The following is a 17,792-nucleotide window of genomic DNA, read 5'->3' on the forward strand; positions in this document are numbered from 1 at the left end:
GTGCAACAACACTATCATCAAAATCATGGTGCCATCCTTGAATAGGAGCTTCATTCAGCATTGCTGTCTTCCCATGAAGCCCCATGATACTTCCAGGGGGTGCAACTTTTCCACTTCTCCCCTCCCACACAAAGCATATTACCACTACAAACTTTGATTTAACTTTGTCCTTTTACTTCCCTTAAGTGCTATAAATTTGCACCTTTAAAAAATGTGAGTGCTTAAATTCTAAGGAATGTGATTTATTTATTTATTTATTTATTTATTTACAGCTTTTATATTCTGCCCTTCTTACCCCGCAGGGGACTCAGGGCGGATTACAGTGTACACATATATGGCAAACATTCAATGCCAATTTTTGACATACAAACATATACAGACATACACAGAGGCTATTTCACTTTTTTCTGGCCACCAGGGGAGCTGTCGCTTTCATTCTCCATCTGCGATGCTGATGAAGCACTTCCGCATTCCCCACATGCTTCCCCACTGGAATGCTTTGCTGGAGCCTTCTTTATGGCCTCATAAATCAGTTAATTTAGCCTCCCCACACTTTAAGGTGGTACCTTATTTTCCTACTTAACAGATGCAGCTGTCTTTCGGGTTGCAAAGGTCGACAACAGGCTCCACATAATTGGTTGGAAACCCACTCCAACCCGGGCTGGCTTCAAACTCGTTACCTTTTGGTCAGAGTGATCTTAATGCAGCTGACACTCAGCCAGCTGTGCCACAATCCCGTTTCCAATACCACATTCTGGACTCCCACACAACTGTTTGAGTATTCACTGTCCCTTTTTATCACTGTATGATGCCTCATAACACAGAATATCTTGTTTAAAGGTAAAAACTATCTTCCCCCTCTGTTTCCTTTCCATTGAACCTCAGTGTTCTTTAGATTCCAGTTTAAGGATAATGATCTGCTTGCTGAAGATCCCAACCAGCAGTGCTGCCAGGGTAAGCAGTAAGGTTTTTCATATCAGTATTGCTTTTGATTTTACCTTTGTGTTGAGGGAATTTCCCCGTCAGATTCATCTGAGTGCAGCCAAAGGAAGTTGATGGACATCAATTCTGCTATCAACTTCTTTACTATTTGCAAAACAGGGTGACAGTGTCTTCTCACACTGAGTAAAATAACTGTCACAACTCCCTACTGAGGGTAAAATACTAGTTAGTTATAGTATTTTACAGACATGCACAGAAAGCTAATTAACATATGGAGTTTTACTAACTAATGTAATAATCAAATGTATACAGTGTACAATTGTCTTCAACTCATATTAATGTATCAAGTAAACGCTCTGATATTCCCCATAACATTTTGCTGACTATGCAGTTACCTTCACAGTGTATTAATAATTAAATCAAGTAAAACCAGGTGACACGTCCATAGTTCAGATCATGTAAATACTGCTGTTTTCATTCACTGTCTCAATGAGCTCGCAGTTATTTAGTTTACATGGTGGCTTTGTCCTGGTCAGCTAAGTTTAGCAAATATTCTGTTAATCAGAAATTAGAAATATTCTGTTAATTATTTCAGGGAACAGAGTCTAGGTAAGGGATCAAAAAAATTCCTATAGAGAGTAGTCATTCTCATAATTATTCTATTAAGTATTCCAAAAAGCTTGGAAAACAAGAAAATATTAAATTGAAAAATATTTAATTGAGAGCAGCCATCACACTAGCAGGAATAATGACTGATTGAAATTGTACAGTATCAAGCTGGAAAGTGGGACTCAGAATCTAGGTTACATTGACGTGTGGGAGGGATTACATTTATTATGTGGGTGGGAATTTATATCTTCTTAAGAAGTTAGATTTTGATTTTCTTCTTCTTTTGTAATCAGCACCAGCAGACTTACCTAAAGCCTGATTCTGCCACTCACAAGTTTGACCAAATGGTTTTTGGCCCGAGTTCAGGCAGAACTGGACTTAAATGTTTTGCTGCTAGAGCAGCAAATGACAAAGTACTTTCTATCTACTGGAGTGAGAGTTACTACCTCAAGCCAGCCACGGCATTCTGGCTCTTCAGTCACATCATCCCACAAGTATCTCTCAATGCCCAGGCAGGAAAAAAAACTTTACAACAAAGAAAATAGGTTTCCGGCCATTTCATATCACTACCCTATCTATTACCTGAGGCATCTGCTTCACCGTACCTAATGGTAAAACTGGCCCTGTATTTAATAGGAACTGTTTGACAGGGTAAGTTCTTTGTTATTTCTAGTTACTGAAATGTATAGGGCTACTATACATATTCAAGAACCTTTTGTCAAAAAATCAGCCCAAAAATTGGATTGACTTATCCACAGGTCAAAATACCTTAAAACTTATTTAAAAAGCAGCTATTCCCTTCTGTGAGTACTTAGGTAAAAGATGAGAGTATAATCCATCCTGGGCAAACCTAAAAGAAGCACCAATACCTTTTACTCTCTGCTGTATCCCTGCTTCTAGCCTTTTGAATGCCAGTTTAGGAAAATGGTAATGGCTCTTGGATCCTGGCACCCTCTCAAGGTGCTGAGCACTTTCTGGAGGACTCTACTCATGTTGAAAAAGAAGATAATGAAGGAGGGAAGGAGGGAGTACTGCCTTTCTTTCTCCAGTTTTGGCAAGGAATGGGGTAATGGGATGGGAACTCCTTTTGCCTCTGTCTCTTATCACTGTCTTCATGTTGGGTCCCTGTTCCAACAATGATCCATGTGTAAGTTGACCCAATTTTCTGGGAGCAATTTTTGTCCTTTTCTTTTTTTGGCTTATACAGTAGTATATACAATGGTTCTTCACATAACACACAAGTAAATGGTGAAATCCACTTCTGCAGGATGTAGTGATAGCCACTGATTTGAGCTGTTTTAGAAAGGGAAGTCATGAGTAAGGCAATCAGTTGTTACTAATTCCTGACAGCTATAGGATACCTTCGTATTAATATTCAGTGTTTAATGGTTTTAATGACACAAAGGAGTAATTGGCTTAAAAATTAATAGATGTACATTGTTTTAATTTGCATGGTGTCATATTCATTGTTCTCTGACTTGATTACTTATAGTGGCAGAAAGGTGGGATAAAAATAAAGTAAATATTATATTTAAAAATCAATATCAGAGACAGTATAATTTTGATTATCAGTTGCTGAGACACTTGAATGGGAGATAAGCTATTTTGATTATGTCATTTTTGGGGGCTTCCCACTAGGCCTATCATTATCTAGCCACTAGGACAATCCTGATGTTGGATTAGATACAGCAGCATTCTTCATATGTCCTTAGGAAGTGTCTCTTTACATGGCTCTGTGGTGCTCTATATGGTTAAAAGTGGACAATGTGAGCAAGCAAATGGCTGTTCTAGTCTCCTTCCTTCACCTCGAGAAATACTTCAGGGAGGACCCTGCTTTTCCTGGCTCCCACCCCAGGTGCTGGCTGGGAAATCCCTGAGCACAGCCACTGGAATGAATCAACTTGGGCAGTTGCAGTCTCATGTCCTCCAAGCAAAAGAGTGAAGGCTTTCTTTTTTATGATGAATGATTTCACATCCCACTCAATATCATTCGTTTTGCTGAAGGATGCAAGTGTACTGACATCCCGCCTTCTTATGTCTTTCACTTCAGAGTCTTCTAGAACCATTTTCAAAACTTCTGAGTTTCATAATCCAGAATGCTGTCTTCACTTTGGCTTACCTGGTTGAACTATGTGGTTTGTGCCATAGAGCATTCACTAAGGTAACTATGCAATGCACACCTTAAATATTTGAGACCGATGAAGGTCCCTCTTCACGCATATTATCACCCTCTAGCACAGAGCTTATTTAACTTTTTCAACTTGCAACCCCCTTTCTCCTGATGAATTTATAAAATAGGCATACAAATCAAGCGTTTACTGATAATAAATTAATATTTGCAAGACTTTGCTATACAGGCTGGTTTTCTTTTTAATTAAGTATAACTGAAGGATTTTCTGCAGTGTCCACAGTAAATACTGTATTTAGTACATACGGGGCCCCGGTTGCACAATGGCTTAAACCGTTGAACTGTTGAATCTGCTGAACTAAAGGTCGGCAGTTCAAATCTGTGGGTGAGGGTGAGAGCCTACTCTTCGCCTTAGCTCCTGCCAATCTAGCAGTTTGTAAACATGCAAATGTGAGTAGATAATTGGTGGGAAGGTAATAAAGACGCCCATGCAGTCATGCCAACAACATGACCAGGAGGTATCTAAGGATAATAGGCTCTGTGGTTTGGAAATGGAACAAGAGTACCATCCCATGGCCACAGTTGAGCATCGCCTTCAGAAATCTGGAGATGAAAGGGGAAGCCTTTACCTTTGTTCTGTGTATTTGTGTGTCAATGTTATTCCACTGCATTAAAGGCATTGATTGTTTGTCTATTTGTGTATGTTGTAGTCCATTCTGAGTCCGCTTGGGAGACAGAACATAATATGTTGTTGTTGTTGTTGTTGTTGTTGTTGTTGTATGTTGTTGCTAACAGATTTGTGTAAATCAGTTGCATTCAGAAAACCTTCCACTATTGGCAATTTTTTCTGTGACCCCAACTTTGAGTTAAGGGGACCTCATTTGGGGTCGGGACCCACAGTTTAAGAAGCAGTGGTCTAGCAGAATTGATATTTAGACAAATATTAAAAACAAAACCTTTGCTTTTCTTCCTTTCCTAAGTTAAAGATTTTGACATTTTCTGGTTTTGAATTTTTATAGAATGAAACTGTCAAAAACCAAACCATCAGGTTATGTACATATGTGTTTGCCTATCTCCTATTGCTACATCTGAAGATCATTCTTTCGGGGGGGAGAGGAATCCACTAGGAGTGCTTTCAAGGGGTGGGGAGCCTTGGTTCATCAACACAACTGTGGACTCCAAGTTTCACAATCCCTAAGCATTGCCCATGGAGGTGAAGTGGCCAATAAATGTAGTTAAAATGCAAACACTGATTTAACTATTTCATGGAGAATATAGCAAGGAAATTTTCAATAAAATTCAAATCCACATTATAAGTGGAATAAAAATGATTATGATTAGCTGTCTGGTGAAGAAAGCATATAGCCAGTGCAGAGTTTGTTTGTTTTTAAATAAATTATGCGATAAATGGTGCACCTTGAGATTAATTTTCTTGAGTCTGTAACCATATAATGATAAAGAGGGTCATGATAAAGAGACTCTATGGACATAATAGTCAGGATTTAGAAAGCACTGCTATTTCTGTACATTTTGCCAATCTGTAACTGTTTGGGCATTTTCAGTGGTTATAATTTGTTGCATTTCTGACTGCAACATATCTTTGGCCACATCTCTATGACCTTCTCTTCTTCACTCACCCAAAAGCTTTGGAGAAATCTTAGAAGAAAAACAAGCAAAGTGAAATATTTCTGCCAACAAATAATGGTAATTCAGTCAATTGTCCTGGGAAAATTGGATTCTTTTTCTCTCTTTGGTACATTTGTAACTGTAAAGGAAAACATGACATGAACATGAAAGGTGCTTGCATTATCCACATCTGTGCTGAATGCAGAGCTTTTGTTTAGTGCTTACCATTTGTTTCATGTCTGTTGTAATTGTATTAATATGCATTCACTATATTGCCCTCTTTTCCAAAAATCAGAGTCATTCTCAGTGTTTGCTTTTCAACCTGAGGAAAATCCAGATCTATAAAACTAGAGAAGCTGCTGAAGCATATATTTCAGAAATGAGCAAATTAGTTTGCCTGTATGTGGTGAGGAGCTGGGAGAAGAGGTGCTCCTTCCATTTGTCTGCATGCCAAGTCAAAATGCTCAGTGGAACAGAACAGCAGATGTCACTGCCACACTCCTTGGCAATATAGCCATTTTCTTCCCCCGTGGAATCAAAATCTGCCTCTCAGGGGCCAGGAGCTGTGGAATTTGGACAGATGCAGAAACACACAGAAGGGACTAAGACATTGTGGGACATGTTTTCCCCAAGGGAACTAAAATGAGGCAAACATTAGGAATACTTCATGATGGTAAGAATTGTTCAGTAGTAGAATATACTGCCTCAGAGCATAGTAGAGCTTCTTTCTCTGGCAGAGGCTGGATGACCACCTATCAGGAGTGATTTGATTATATTTTTTGCATGGCAGGGGGTTGGACTAGATCATTGGTTCTCAACCTGGGGTCCCCAGATGTTTTTGGCCTGCAGCTCCCAGAAATCTCAGCCATTTTACCAGTTGTTAAGATTTCTGGGAGTTGAAGGCCAAAAACATATGGGGACCCCAGGTTGAGAACCACTGGACTATATGGTCCTTATGATTTCTTCCAGCTCTATGATTCTATAATTCTAGCAGAATGACAACATAAGTGCCAACTTTGTTGGTGAATTGATTTATACACACGCTGCTTGCAATCCTTCTGGCTCAGTGTAAACTACTAAGTCTGCAAGTAGACCTATGGTCAACTAGTAAATACCACTCCTGGAGGTACTGAACAGTTTCTTATGCCTGTCCTCAATAATTCCCTGCCTTGTGGGAATGGGCACAATTACAGAAGCATCTGACATGAAATTATGACACCAATGCTGAGATCTGCCAGGGTCCTCTGGTAGTCTCGGTGTCACTGTAATCATTGCACATCCAGCTTTGGGCATGTAGCCAGATGCTTCTGTGATCCTGCTCACTTTCCATGAAGCTGGGGCTTCAGAAGGGAAGGGAATACCAATTCCTGCAGTGCCTTAAAAAGACTATATGCAAACCACACATACTTGTCCCTAACGGGATGCTAGCCTCTCTCTTTGTGATATTTGTGGTATATCTGGATCAAGGATGACCAATGTTGGCTGACCCCCTGCTTCCACTTCTTCTGCTGACAAGTGAAAACATTCCCATTCTGCCAGGTTTTTAGGAACTGAATGTGATATGGTTTTAATATAGTTTACAAATGAACTTTAAATAGTTTTAACGCTATAGATTTTAAAAATTGAATTAAGCATGTGCATGCATTCTTAATTCATAAGGCTCCACACATGCTTAATTTATAAACCACATAGAGTCTGGGTTCTGTGGAAAGGAATACATGAATAAAACAACAGCAGCAATAATGTTGGGCAGTCCAGGACCAAAACTGTAGTTTAAAAATCCCAAACTGAAAGTGTTTTCTTGCCTTTAAAAATACTGAAGTTGAAGGCTCCAACCCTTTTATTAAACATACAATTGCTACCTCTGAGATCCTCCAGGAAGTGTTTGGGGGGGGGGGGGTCCAATAGAGGCCCATAGAAAAGGCCTTGAGGTACTATGGCATTCCTGTGGACCATCCTCTGCTGATACCTGATCTATATACTCAGAATTTGTGTGTTTGTGTGTTACTATCTGTAATGCAAAAACGTGCAAGGATTTGCTGGTAATTTCTATTAGAAGCATGTTTAACACTGATTGTCATTTTTGCAGGAAAGGGATAAATTCTACTTGTCTCGTAGTGTCATCTTGGAGTTGCTGCAAGCTCTGAAGTTAAAGTCCCCCTTGCCAGACACAAACCTGCTGCTCTTGGTCCAGGTACACAAGAAAACCTTCAGTCTTTTTTCCAAATGTTGCACAGTGAATATTCTTTGACTTGTCGGTGTCTAAAAAACCTTAATGTCAGTCAGAATTTCTATGACTGGGTTGTTGTAGGTTTTTCAGGCTATATGGCCAAGTTCCAGAAGCATTCTCTCCTGATGTTTAGTCTGCATCTGTGGCAGGCATCCTCAGAGGTTGTGAGGTCTGTTGGAAACTAGGAAAAATGGGTTTATATATCTGTGGAAAGTCCAGGGTGGGAGAAAGAACTCTTGTCTGTTGGATGTAGGTGTGAATGTTTCAATGTTTAGGTGTGGCTTGTTAGAGTTTTTTTTTTAACTACCAGATTTTGGGAGCCAAATTTTGTTCATTTTCATGGTTTCTCTCTTTCTGTTGAAATTGTCCACATGCTTGTGGAGTTCAATTGCACAGCTTGAAAGAGCTTCCTAAACTTATATACTTCTGGATTCGCTGCAGCTTCCCCAGCATTTCTTTCATCTATCTAACCATTATCAATGTGTGCCTTCAACTCATTTCCGACCTATGGTGACCATAAGGCAACCCTATCACAAGGTTTTCTTGGCAAAATTTCTTCAGAGCAGGTTTGTCATGGCTTTCCTCTGAAGCTGACTCAAAGTTTGCAGACTTTGAGCTTCCGAAATGTCTTTGACAGAGATCATTCCTTTTAAGGGGGCTTTCATGTATCCCTATTTTACAGACACTCATGAAGAAGGGAAGAAAAATTGTACAATGTTTGATTTCTAATTCAAATCAATGGACAACATGTTAATTTGGTTTTCTGAATTTCAGTTAGGATTTGAATCTGTCAGAATCAGGTTACGTCCAATGTCTGGCATGAATTGGGTCTCAATCTGTAACTACATTTAGTCCCAGCCTGAAGAGGAGGTTATTGAATTCTGCTGCCTGAAGCAGCTGAACTCACCTCACTGCATGTCACATGTGGTCAAGCATCTCTGCTTGGTGTTTTCATTAAAGTCAGGAGCTTTATATTTAACTCCAGGCTTCTATAACACTTGCTTTCCTGTGCATTTGTTATTTTTGGTGTGTGTGTTGGTTCATTTGTTTGTTTTTAATTAAGTTTCCACTTAAAAATAGGAATGAAAAATTTAGAAACAAGATGACAACTGTCTTTAAAGAGAAAATAATCTAACTTGCAGTTTTGCAAGACAACAGCACCATAACCTTTTCCTCAATGCAACACATCTGCAATTTGTTATCACAAAATATTCCAGGTGACAGTTGATGACATGCAGCTCTTTGTAATAATTCCTGGAAAAGTTTTTCTAAAATGATAACAGCTTTCCCAGCTTTTAAAATCACCACCATTCCTCAAACATGTAAAGATATATGTAAATAAACAGGATTGTTATATTAAGACCAGAATGGAAAATCTGTGTACACCAACTTCCATCAACACCAATGGTCAAGGATCATGAGAGTTGATAACAACATCTGGAGAGCCAAAGGCTCCCCATCTGTATAATCTTCTTCCAAGATTATTATATTTATTTATACCTCGCTTTAGCTCTTCCGAAGGGGACTCAAAGTGGCTCAACATAAAAGCATCAGATTAACAATTTAAAAATATCCAAATATACAAACATTATAATAGGATTAAATATAAGCAGTATGAATAATTATACAATTAAACAATATTAAATAAGAGCTCTTTTCAGCTCCACAATAGACCCAATCATGGTTAATGCTGTCTACTCTCCTGTTTCCACAAATGTCACCCAAAGATGTCTTGAGATCACCTAAGCAGAGGATATTATCTCAGAGCTGAAATGTATTTCTGAGAATATGTATTCCAGTTTCTTGCACAGTGCTGTACCTGCAGGATGTAGTTCTAACAAATTTTACAGTTGGCTATCCAATCTCCATGATAGACCTCCAGTGGGGTGAACCAACATCACCTGAGGAAATCCCTGTCCCCAATGAATGGGGGGTGGGGTGGGGGCGTGGTGGTTGGTACAGAATTGAGAATGAAGAGAACTGGAGGAGAGGGACAGAAATTATTTCCTATGAGAAAAAGGACTGTAATCTCAGTCCTTTCACAAAAGAAGTTCCTAAACTTTGGTAATCAATTGTGGAAAGTCCAGGGCCACATGTGATCCATACCTGCAGAACCCCACAGGATGCACTTCTAGTTTTGATGAATATGTAAATAACCTTCAGGTCACTCCTAGTTTTGAGAAAAGTATGTTAAGAACTAAAACAGTGTGTATGGGTGGTGTGCTTTGTTTGAGCCAAGAATTTCATCCAAGACCGTGGAACTAGAGTTGGAGTGAAGGAGTTGGAAACACTTTGGGGTGAAAGTTGGAGTTTGAGTTGGTAGAAACAAAACCTGTTGTTGTTGCTGTTGTTGTTATTCAGACAATTCTCAGGGTTCATCTGTGGTCAAAGCCTCCTCTACTATTAGGTATAATGAGAATGAGTGAAAATGCATCAGCTAGCTTTGCTTCACATTCACATTGAGTTTATACTTTGCTTGAAACTCAATGTGAATGTGAAGCAAAGCTAGCCGATGCATTTTCACTTGTTCTCATTATACCTAATACTAGTGGTGGCCTTGACCACAGATGATCCCTGAAAATTGTCTGCAATTGGAGTCGTATTCCATAATAAATGATACAGGACTTCTTACAGAAAGTGAGACAACGTGAACAGGGTTTCCTAAAAGCAGGCATTTCAAAAAGCATGAGAGATGCACACAAAACTTTAGCTTAATTTGAAATTCCGTTTGTTCTTCAACCTCTTAGTCATTACTTTCCTTCACACTCATCCCAGTCCATTCACTCTGCACCAGGACAGAATGAAACCACATAGCAGACACTAGAGGCAAACACATGCAGAGTTTTTAAATACAGGCCGCCTAGCAGTTGTTGTCTTCCATCGTAGAATGACTGAGCTGGCAATCTCTGGCACTTAATCACATTGAAATGACAAGTAGCTGAAATGGAAGTGACCAGGCTGGCCTACAGCACGATGCAGAGCTCCATAGACTTGCTCCTTGGGTCACGCACAGTTCCATATGATTGACAGCTCCCCCCACAGTGCTTGGTGCTGCATTTGGGCATATGTTTCTGCGAATCATAAGCACAAACACATTACTCAGATAAAATAAGCAGTTGCCAGAAAAGTGGAAGGCAACTTTGATATTCCAAATTACACAAAATTTAGTATTTCTCTAAAAACAATTATTATAATATCAGTGTTAGAGAAGAACCTTGGTTAGGTTAGGGGAAAGGGGGAAAGACAGAGTAAGAAAGAGATGATATTTGTGAGTGTTTTTTGGTGCAGGTTCTTTTTTGCTAATTAAAACATGGATAGCCCCAACCTCTGATTTTTTTTAAAAAATGGGGATCATGGATTCTGTTCTGGTGCACAAGATAGATTGCTATCATGGCACTTATGGTGGGACTATAAGAAAGGCCATGAGAAAGATTTCTCTCTGTAAAGTAACAATCATTTAAAGGAGTTACATACATTTTGGTGAATATTGTTTATTTATTTATTTACAATATTTTTATCTTGCCTGAAGGCGACTCGTGGAAACAGAACAATATAAAGAAACGATCAGACAACTCTTGGATCCCACAATATACAAATAACTAAAACAAGACCCAACCACCAAAATAACCAGAACAACTAACACTCTGAGCAGGAACTCCTTTATCTACTATGACATATGCCAACAACTATACAAGTTGGAAGCCCTCCCACCTAGGCTTTGTGGATTCTCAGATCCATCGTGAGTCCATTGGGTCCCCCACATACGATTTGGCCAAATTTTTTGGCCACACAGTTACAAACTTAGATTGGGCTCACTATGCACTAGATCAAGAACTCAGCTCATTTCATAGGAAAAACAGCAGATTCAAGCTCAACACCAACAGGAAACTGATCAGCTTCAATGGGGTGTCTCTATTTACCAAGGTCCCAGTAGCAGACACAATCACACTAATCAACCAGAAGTTCCCTGAAGACATCACAGCTCTGATTCACCATGAATCAAGGAACATGAAAGGCACTGCAGACTACTTCAACAGAGAAGTTAGCCATAGCAGAGCACCTGATGAACCAACCTGGACACAGCATATTATTTGAGAGCGCAAAAATGCTGGACCACTCTAACAACTATCATGTCAGATTACACTACCCAGAGAAACCACTGAAATTGACAAGCATGTGGACAATTTCAACAGAAAGGAAAAAACCATGAAAATGTACAAAATCTGGCTACCAGAATTAAAAACCTCTAAAATCATAACAGTAAATAAAGAACAACAATCAAAAACAGGGGACCTCCAGACAAGAAACAATGAGGGACAGCTAATCACCTCTCAACAAAAGACTCCTCCAGGCAGTAAGAAGCCACACCTTGAAACTGCTAGGCCATTAAATGCTAATCAAGGTGGCCAGTTAAAACATTCACACCTATCTTCAACACACAAAAGTTCTTTCTCCCACCCTGGACATTCAACAGATATATAAACTCAATTTTCCTAGTTTCCAGCCTGTCACAGATGCAGACTAAATGCCAGGAGAGAATGTTTCTGGAACATGGCCAATACAGCCTGAGAAACTTACAACAACCCACTAAAAGAACAATTCACATCTTGAATGGTAGAGCTGTGTGGCTCCCTAACCATTCTTTCACTTGTAATATTCAGCAGTGACAAGGAAGCATAAAACAAAATGCCACACAATCCTAAATCAGGGGTGGGAACTGTATGGGCCACAGGTGATATTTGGCTTCCCAAAGACTCCCAAAGTAACACTGCCCATTTAAGAGTGCAGCTCCTTTTTTTACTGATTAGAAATATGAGCACTATTCCTGGAATTCTCTGGAGCCAGCGACTCTCCTTTTCATAGATGCAACACATAGTACTTTTAATGGTCAAAAGAGCCATTTGTCACTAGTACAGATCGACTAATTTTTTAAATCTATTTTGTTTAATTCTATTTAAGCATATCCTGAGAGTAGCAAATTGATCTGGGGACACCTGGATTTTCCTGATCATTAAAGTTGAAGTTGATATTCTTGTGTTCAAACCTCATTGCCAGAATGCCTCCCCCCCCCCCAATACATATATTGATTGACCTCTGGTACTTGTACCCACCTATCTACTTACGAAGCCCATTGCTAGCAGACACCAGATGTCTAGGCCATTGATTCCTTTTGTTGTATGGTTTTCTTTCAACCACGGACATTAAATTTGTTGTCTATGACATCTTGGTACCTTGCACACAGTTGATATGGGAAATAGCAAAGCACATTGGAAATGAGTGTGGAGTCTTTGTCTAGTGTACTTGCCCTTCTCCCAATGATGTCAAGCAGTCTTCCACTCAACATCCTGGAGGGATGCAGATAGTATTATGAAAAGTGATAAATATCAAAAACAGGAAGATGCATAGTTGTTGTCACCTGTTCACATGTAAATGATCTTCAAACACAATTGGATGGTATTTAATTGAATGGTATTATTTAACTGAGGCAAATGAGCAGAATGTAGGAAAAGAGCATGAGTTTAAGTCTCTATGATGTTCCATGTTGTACATTCACTCAGAAACGTGAGATGTGAAAAGGGAGCAAACTTGATTTTATCTGCTCCAGAGACTAGGACATGGAGGAATGGATTCAAACTATAGGAAAAGAGATTCCACCTAAACATTACCTAGAACTTCCTGATGGTAACAGCTGTTTGGCCATGAGAATCTCATCACAAAGGGCTAAAATCAGCAGCATACGCCAGTTTAGCTCAGGTCATTTATGGAGCCTACCGGCTCCCATCAAATGATGCTGGCAGAGCTCTATGGGTGAAGGAGGGCGGAGCTGGCACATGCTGCTGTGGCAACACAGGAGACTTCCTATGTTGCCACAGGAAGCCATGGGGGGAAGCAGTGCAATCGGCACTTCCCCCATGAGATTGTCCTTTACTGGAGCTGGGTGATGTTGGGCTCTGGGTTCCCCATGCTCACTGACTATGTAGTGCGATTCCAGCAGCTTTGTGATTAGGTTGTCAGAGTGTAGTGGAGTCTCTTACTCTTTGGGGTTTTACACAGAGGATAGATGGTCAGCTGTCAGAAGTGCTTTGATTGTGTCTTACTGCTTGGCAAGGGATGGACAGGATGGCATTTGTGGTATCTTCCAATTTTATGATTCTATGACAATAAAAACAACATAAGACAACATGTAGGGCTGTGACACTATCCTTTTGTTCTTCTTTATGGTTTAAAACATTTTTGTTTGCTGTAGAAGCCAGTGGAGATTATAAATTTTGCATGATGAATTTTGTACTTTCATAATAGGCCCAATAAAAAGGTATCACTGTTTTGTGGATTTTGGATTTTGTTTTATTTGTGGAAGTCACACTGCCCAACCTCAGAGTAAGGCTATGGCAAATGGTCTCTGAATGAGTCTAGCCAATAATAATAATAAACTTTATTTATACCCCTCCACCATCTCCCCCAATGGGGACTCGGGGCAGCTTACATGAGACCAAGCCCAGGCAACAAATTACAGCAAAATAAAACCAAAAACACAAGCAACAAACAACAACATCATAATTTCATGAAAACATATGAATACATTATTATTATTATTATTATTATTATTATTATTATTGATGGGGAAAGAATTGGGAGAGTATTCCCCCACACAAGAATTGTGATCCTTACGTGAATTATCCCCCATTGCAGTTTAAACTTTTTAAAAAAATAGTTTAGGCATTTTAAAAAGATACTTCATCACTGAAGAGTATTTTGTAATTGTGGCCTTTGAAAGTAAAATATATCAAGGAATTTGAAGTTAATCGTTTTTCCATAGGTTTGCAGAGAAATCTTGGTGCATTCAATTTTACTAACAGTTCAGATGATTATAGCCTCATTCACCCTCTAGTAGCTCCTGACTGTCTCCAGGATCTTCTGGAATGTCTGGTCCTTATAATGGAGTAAAACAGATTGACTTGGGTTTAGTCACATGTTAAGAGAAATCAGGGAATCTCCAGAAATTGGCCAAGACTTTGGAGCAACAGCATAGCTTCAGCCTAGTGTGGACACCAATACTGGGTTGATGTGTACCAGTCTGTTGTCTGTGTGGCTGCCACCATCATCCCCATGAGAACAATAAAAAGAAGATGTGCTGGGCCCGTGTTACTGTCATCACTGTTGCCAGATGACCACAGATCACTGTGGGACCTCCTAGACATCATGGGTGACTCTGCTGATGTCAGGACTGGACTTCCACAATGACTAGGAGCTCTCACAGAGCTTTGCAGCTGTCTGGCAACACCAATGCTAAAGGGATGGTCCATTGGGGTTGAAGTGGTCTCCTCCTGACTAGATTTGCCCCACTGGGGTTTGGGAATAGAATATGTGGCTGTTTCCTGGGCCAGTCCAGAATATTTTGTTATTTTGCTCCAGACCAACCTTGAATTAAGCCGCCAGTGTAGATGAGCCTCAAGTCAATTGGAACTGACATAATGGGACCAGGACTGCATGCTGTGCTTTTAAAAAAAATCCTCTTTGGACCCATCTACACTGACAGTATAATGTGGCTTCAAAATGACTTGAAACCATGGCAACTTCAAAATGTACACCACCAAAGTGTGCTGAAGCATGCATTACAGGGGATACAAGTTCAGCTATAAAATGCACTGCAGCAGAACCAAGTATCCCAAATTCAGGATGAATTTGGCTCTGCAAAATGTGAAATGGCTCTTCAAAATGTGATACCTGCTCCTGCTGAAGTGCAGTAGAAAACTCCTGAATGGAGACTGCCAAAAAGAAAGAAAGAAAGAAAGAAAGAAAGAAAGAGCAGCAGGGGGTTAATTGACCTCCTGGAAGAGATAATCGATTACCTTCATTCCCTTTTTTATGCCATATGTGTCCAGTATGTTGATGCATATCTCTTCAGGAAATTGTGGGGAGGGAGGGGGCATAGCTGTTTGAGATCAGGTTCTGCATTCAATGTAATCACCCAACTGCCCTCAAACCAGTTCCAGACCTGTCAATCTCATCACCTGTTCAGCAAAACCAGTTCTTCCCAACCCGGCCCCAAGCTGCATTATGGTGGCAGTGTAGATGTGGCCTTTACAGTCATGGGGGTGGCTTTGCTGGGGTGAATAGAAATCCTGGGCAGTGGAGAGGGGTTGTATAGAAAATTGCTTTAAAAAAAGAAAAGAAAAAAAGAATAAAATGCTTCTGTTTCACTGGCTTGGTGGTTTCTACTGCTTGTTCACAATATAAGAAATCCAGCAAATGCTACTACAAATATCAGCCTGGGAATTTGTATTTAATAAATGTCAAGTTATTGCATTTTACCTACTGCATCCCCAACACAATCCCTTGCTTAATCTTTCTTTCTCGTTAGTTTGTTTGCACAGATGCGGGAACCAAGCTTGCTGAATCCATGATCTTGAACAAGCAGATGATTGCTTCTATCCCTGGGGTAAGTATCAAAATAAACACTGCTCTTCCTCCCCTCTTATTTACTTAATAATTTATGTCTCTGTGTATATTAACGTGAATGTTTAAGGAACTGAATGCTTCTCCCCCCATCTTTTGGTAGTGTTCCCTAAAAAAGAGTGGGAAACAGGTAGCTGATAGTTCATCAATGATCTGAATTATTGTCCTGCCCTTCACTTCTGAAATGTGGTGGCAGCAAAAAACGATGACAAAACAAGCATGAATGAGGGGTTGTACCTTGTCCTGAAAGCCATGTAATACACCTGAACCTCTCTCAGAAGAATCATTTGGTTTTCAAACAAAGCAGAAGTACAAATAAGTATACGTCAGGATTTAAATGCAGAATTAAAGAGCAACTATGATTTTTAAATTGGTGTTTTAATGTTTATGTCTTTTAATATAAGTGTTTTAATGGTTTTACATTTTTATCTATGGATTTAACTATGTTGTATCCAACCACAAGCCTTGGAGAGGGGTAGGTAAGATATAATAATAATAATAATAATAATAATAACAACAACAACTACTACTACTACTAGTAGTAGTAGTTGTATAAATAAAACTAAAAATCAGCTTCAATTTTCAGTCTAATTATTATTTATTCCTTGAAATATAGCAATAAAACAAGGAACTAAGAGCAGTGGAAATATATCTGTATGGAATGTCCCTTTAAATATGTTCCCACATATTAGTGCAATGGGAGAAGCAGTGAAAAGAAGAGGAAAATCCTTTGATTTAATACCAAACCATTAGTATTCAAGAGGCTGACACACAAAAGCCTTTATCATTCCATCACTCAATTTGAAGCAGGCAATGTGTGGAATCCTTCGTCCAAACCAATAGGAAGATAGAGGACACTCTTGACAGGACTCTCTGTGACCTTATTTTTACTGTTTGTTGTCCTGTCAAATAAACTGACAGGCATAACCGTGGAGAAGACAGAAGGTGGTATAGTTCACCTCCACGTAGATTTTATATTAACATAGAAAAATGGGGAAGCACTCGGGTCAGCCGTTAAAAGACAACATTTGAACAGCTTTACTTTTCTTCCCTATCCCTCACTCCAAGTTTCAGCAACTAAAACTCAAGGAGGATATCCAAGTTTGTGCCTTCAAACCATCTCTTGTCAATGAGGGTAATTTGTTGTTCCCTTAAGATGATTATTTTGAGCTAGGGAAATAGCTAAGTCTGAATATTTTATTGCAGTATTGACTAGGCACATTCTTTTCCCCCTTTAAAATAGAATAGTTGACCACTGATGATGTTAAAATACTAGGATGTCACAATGTTCACCCATTGATAACAATTCAGTTACAGCCAGTAAAGCTATATTAGCATAACTAATCCTGTATTTGTACTGAGACTATCCAATGGTATGATAGATCTTAAATGCTATACAGCCCTTATCTGATTGATCTGTTATATATGGGTTTTACACAAGTTTTATTACCATGTTGTGTTCTACCACATAATTTTGAAAATCTAGAATCTGTGGTCTAGTGAACATGCAACATTTGCTGCAGAGAGAAAAATACCCTTAGTTTAAAACGTTTCTATGACATCTTGAGTATGTTGTTGCATGCCGTCATGTCGTTTTTGACCAATGGCGACCCTAAGACATACAGTGTTTTCTTGGCAAGATTGCTTCAGAAGATTGCTTAAGGTCATCCAGTGGGTCTCTATGGCCAAGCAGGGATTCAAACTCTAGTCTTTAGAGTTATAGTAAGCCGGCCCGAGTCCCTCTACGGAGGTGAGAAGATCAGGATATAAAAGTTTTAAATACATAAATAATAAAATAGT

At 39.4% G+C, this 17,792-nt stretch overlaps 1 protein-coding gene across 6 annotated transcripts in view; it reads left to right on the top strand.

Moving 5' to 3' along the window:
• UNC79 (unc-79 homolog, NALCN channel complex subunit) overlaps positions 1–17,792 on the top strand; it is a 142,074-nt gene that overhangs the window by 109,803 nt on the left and 14,479 nt on the right. For all 6 annotated transcript variants that reach the window (XM_060756353.2, XM_060756362.2, XM_060756380.2 and 3 more), the window contains 4 exons: positions 886–954; positions 3,602–3,712; positions 7,395–7,499; positions 15,898–15,975. In XM_060756353.2, the coding sequence (XP_060612336.2) occupies positions 886–954; positions 3,602–3,712; positions 7,395–7,499; positions 15,898–15,975 (363 nt within the window). The remainder of the gene's footprint in view (positions 1–885; positions 955–3,601; positions 3,713–7,394; positions 7,500–15,897; positions 15,976–17,792) is intronic.

This window comes from Anolis sagrei, chromosome 1 (assembly GCF_037176765.1).
Source record: "Anolis sagrei isolate rAnoSag1 chromosome 1, rAnoSag1.mat, whole genome shotgun sequence".
Lineage (NCBI taxonomy): Eukaryota > Metazoa > Chordata > Lepidosauria > Squamata > Dactyloidae > Anolis > Anolis sagrei.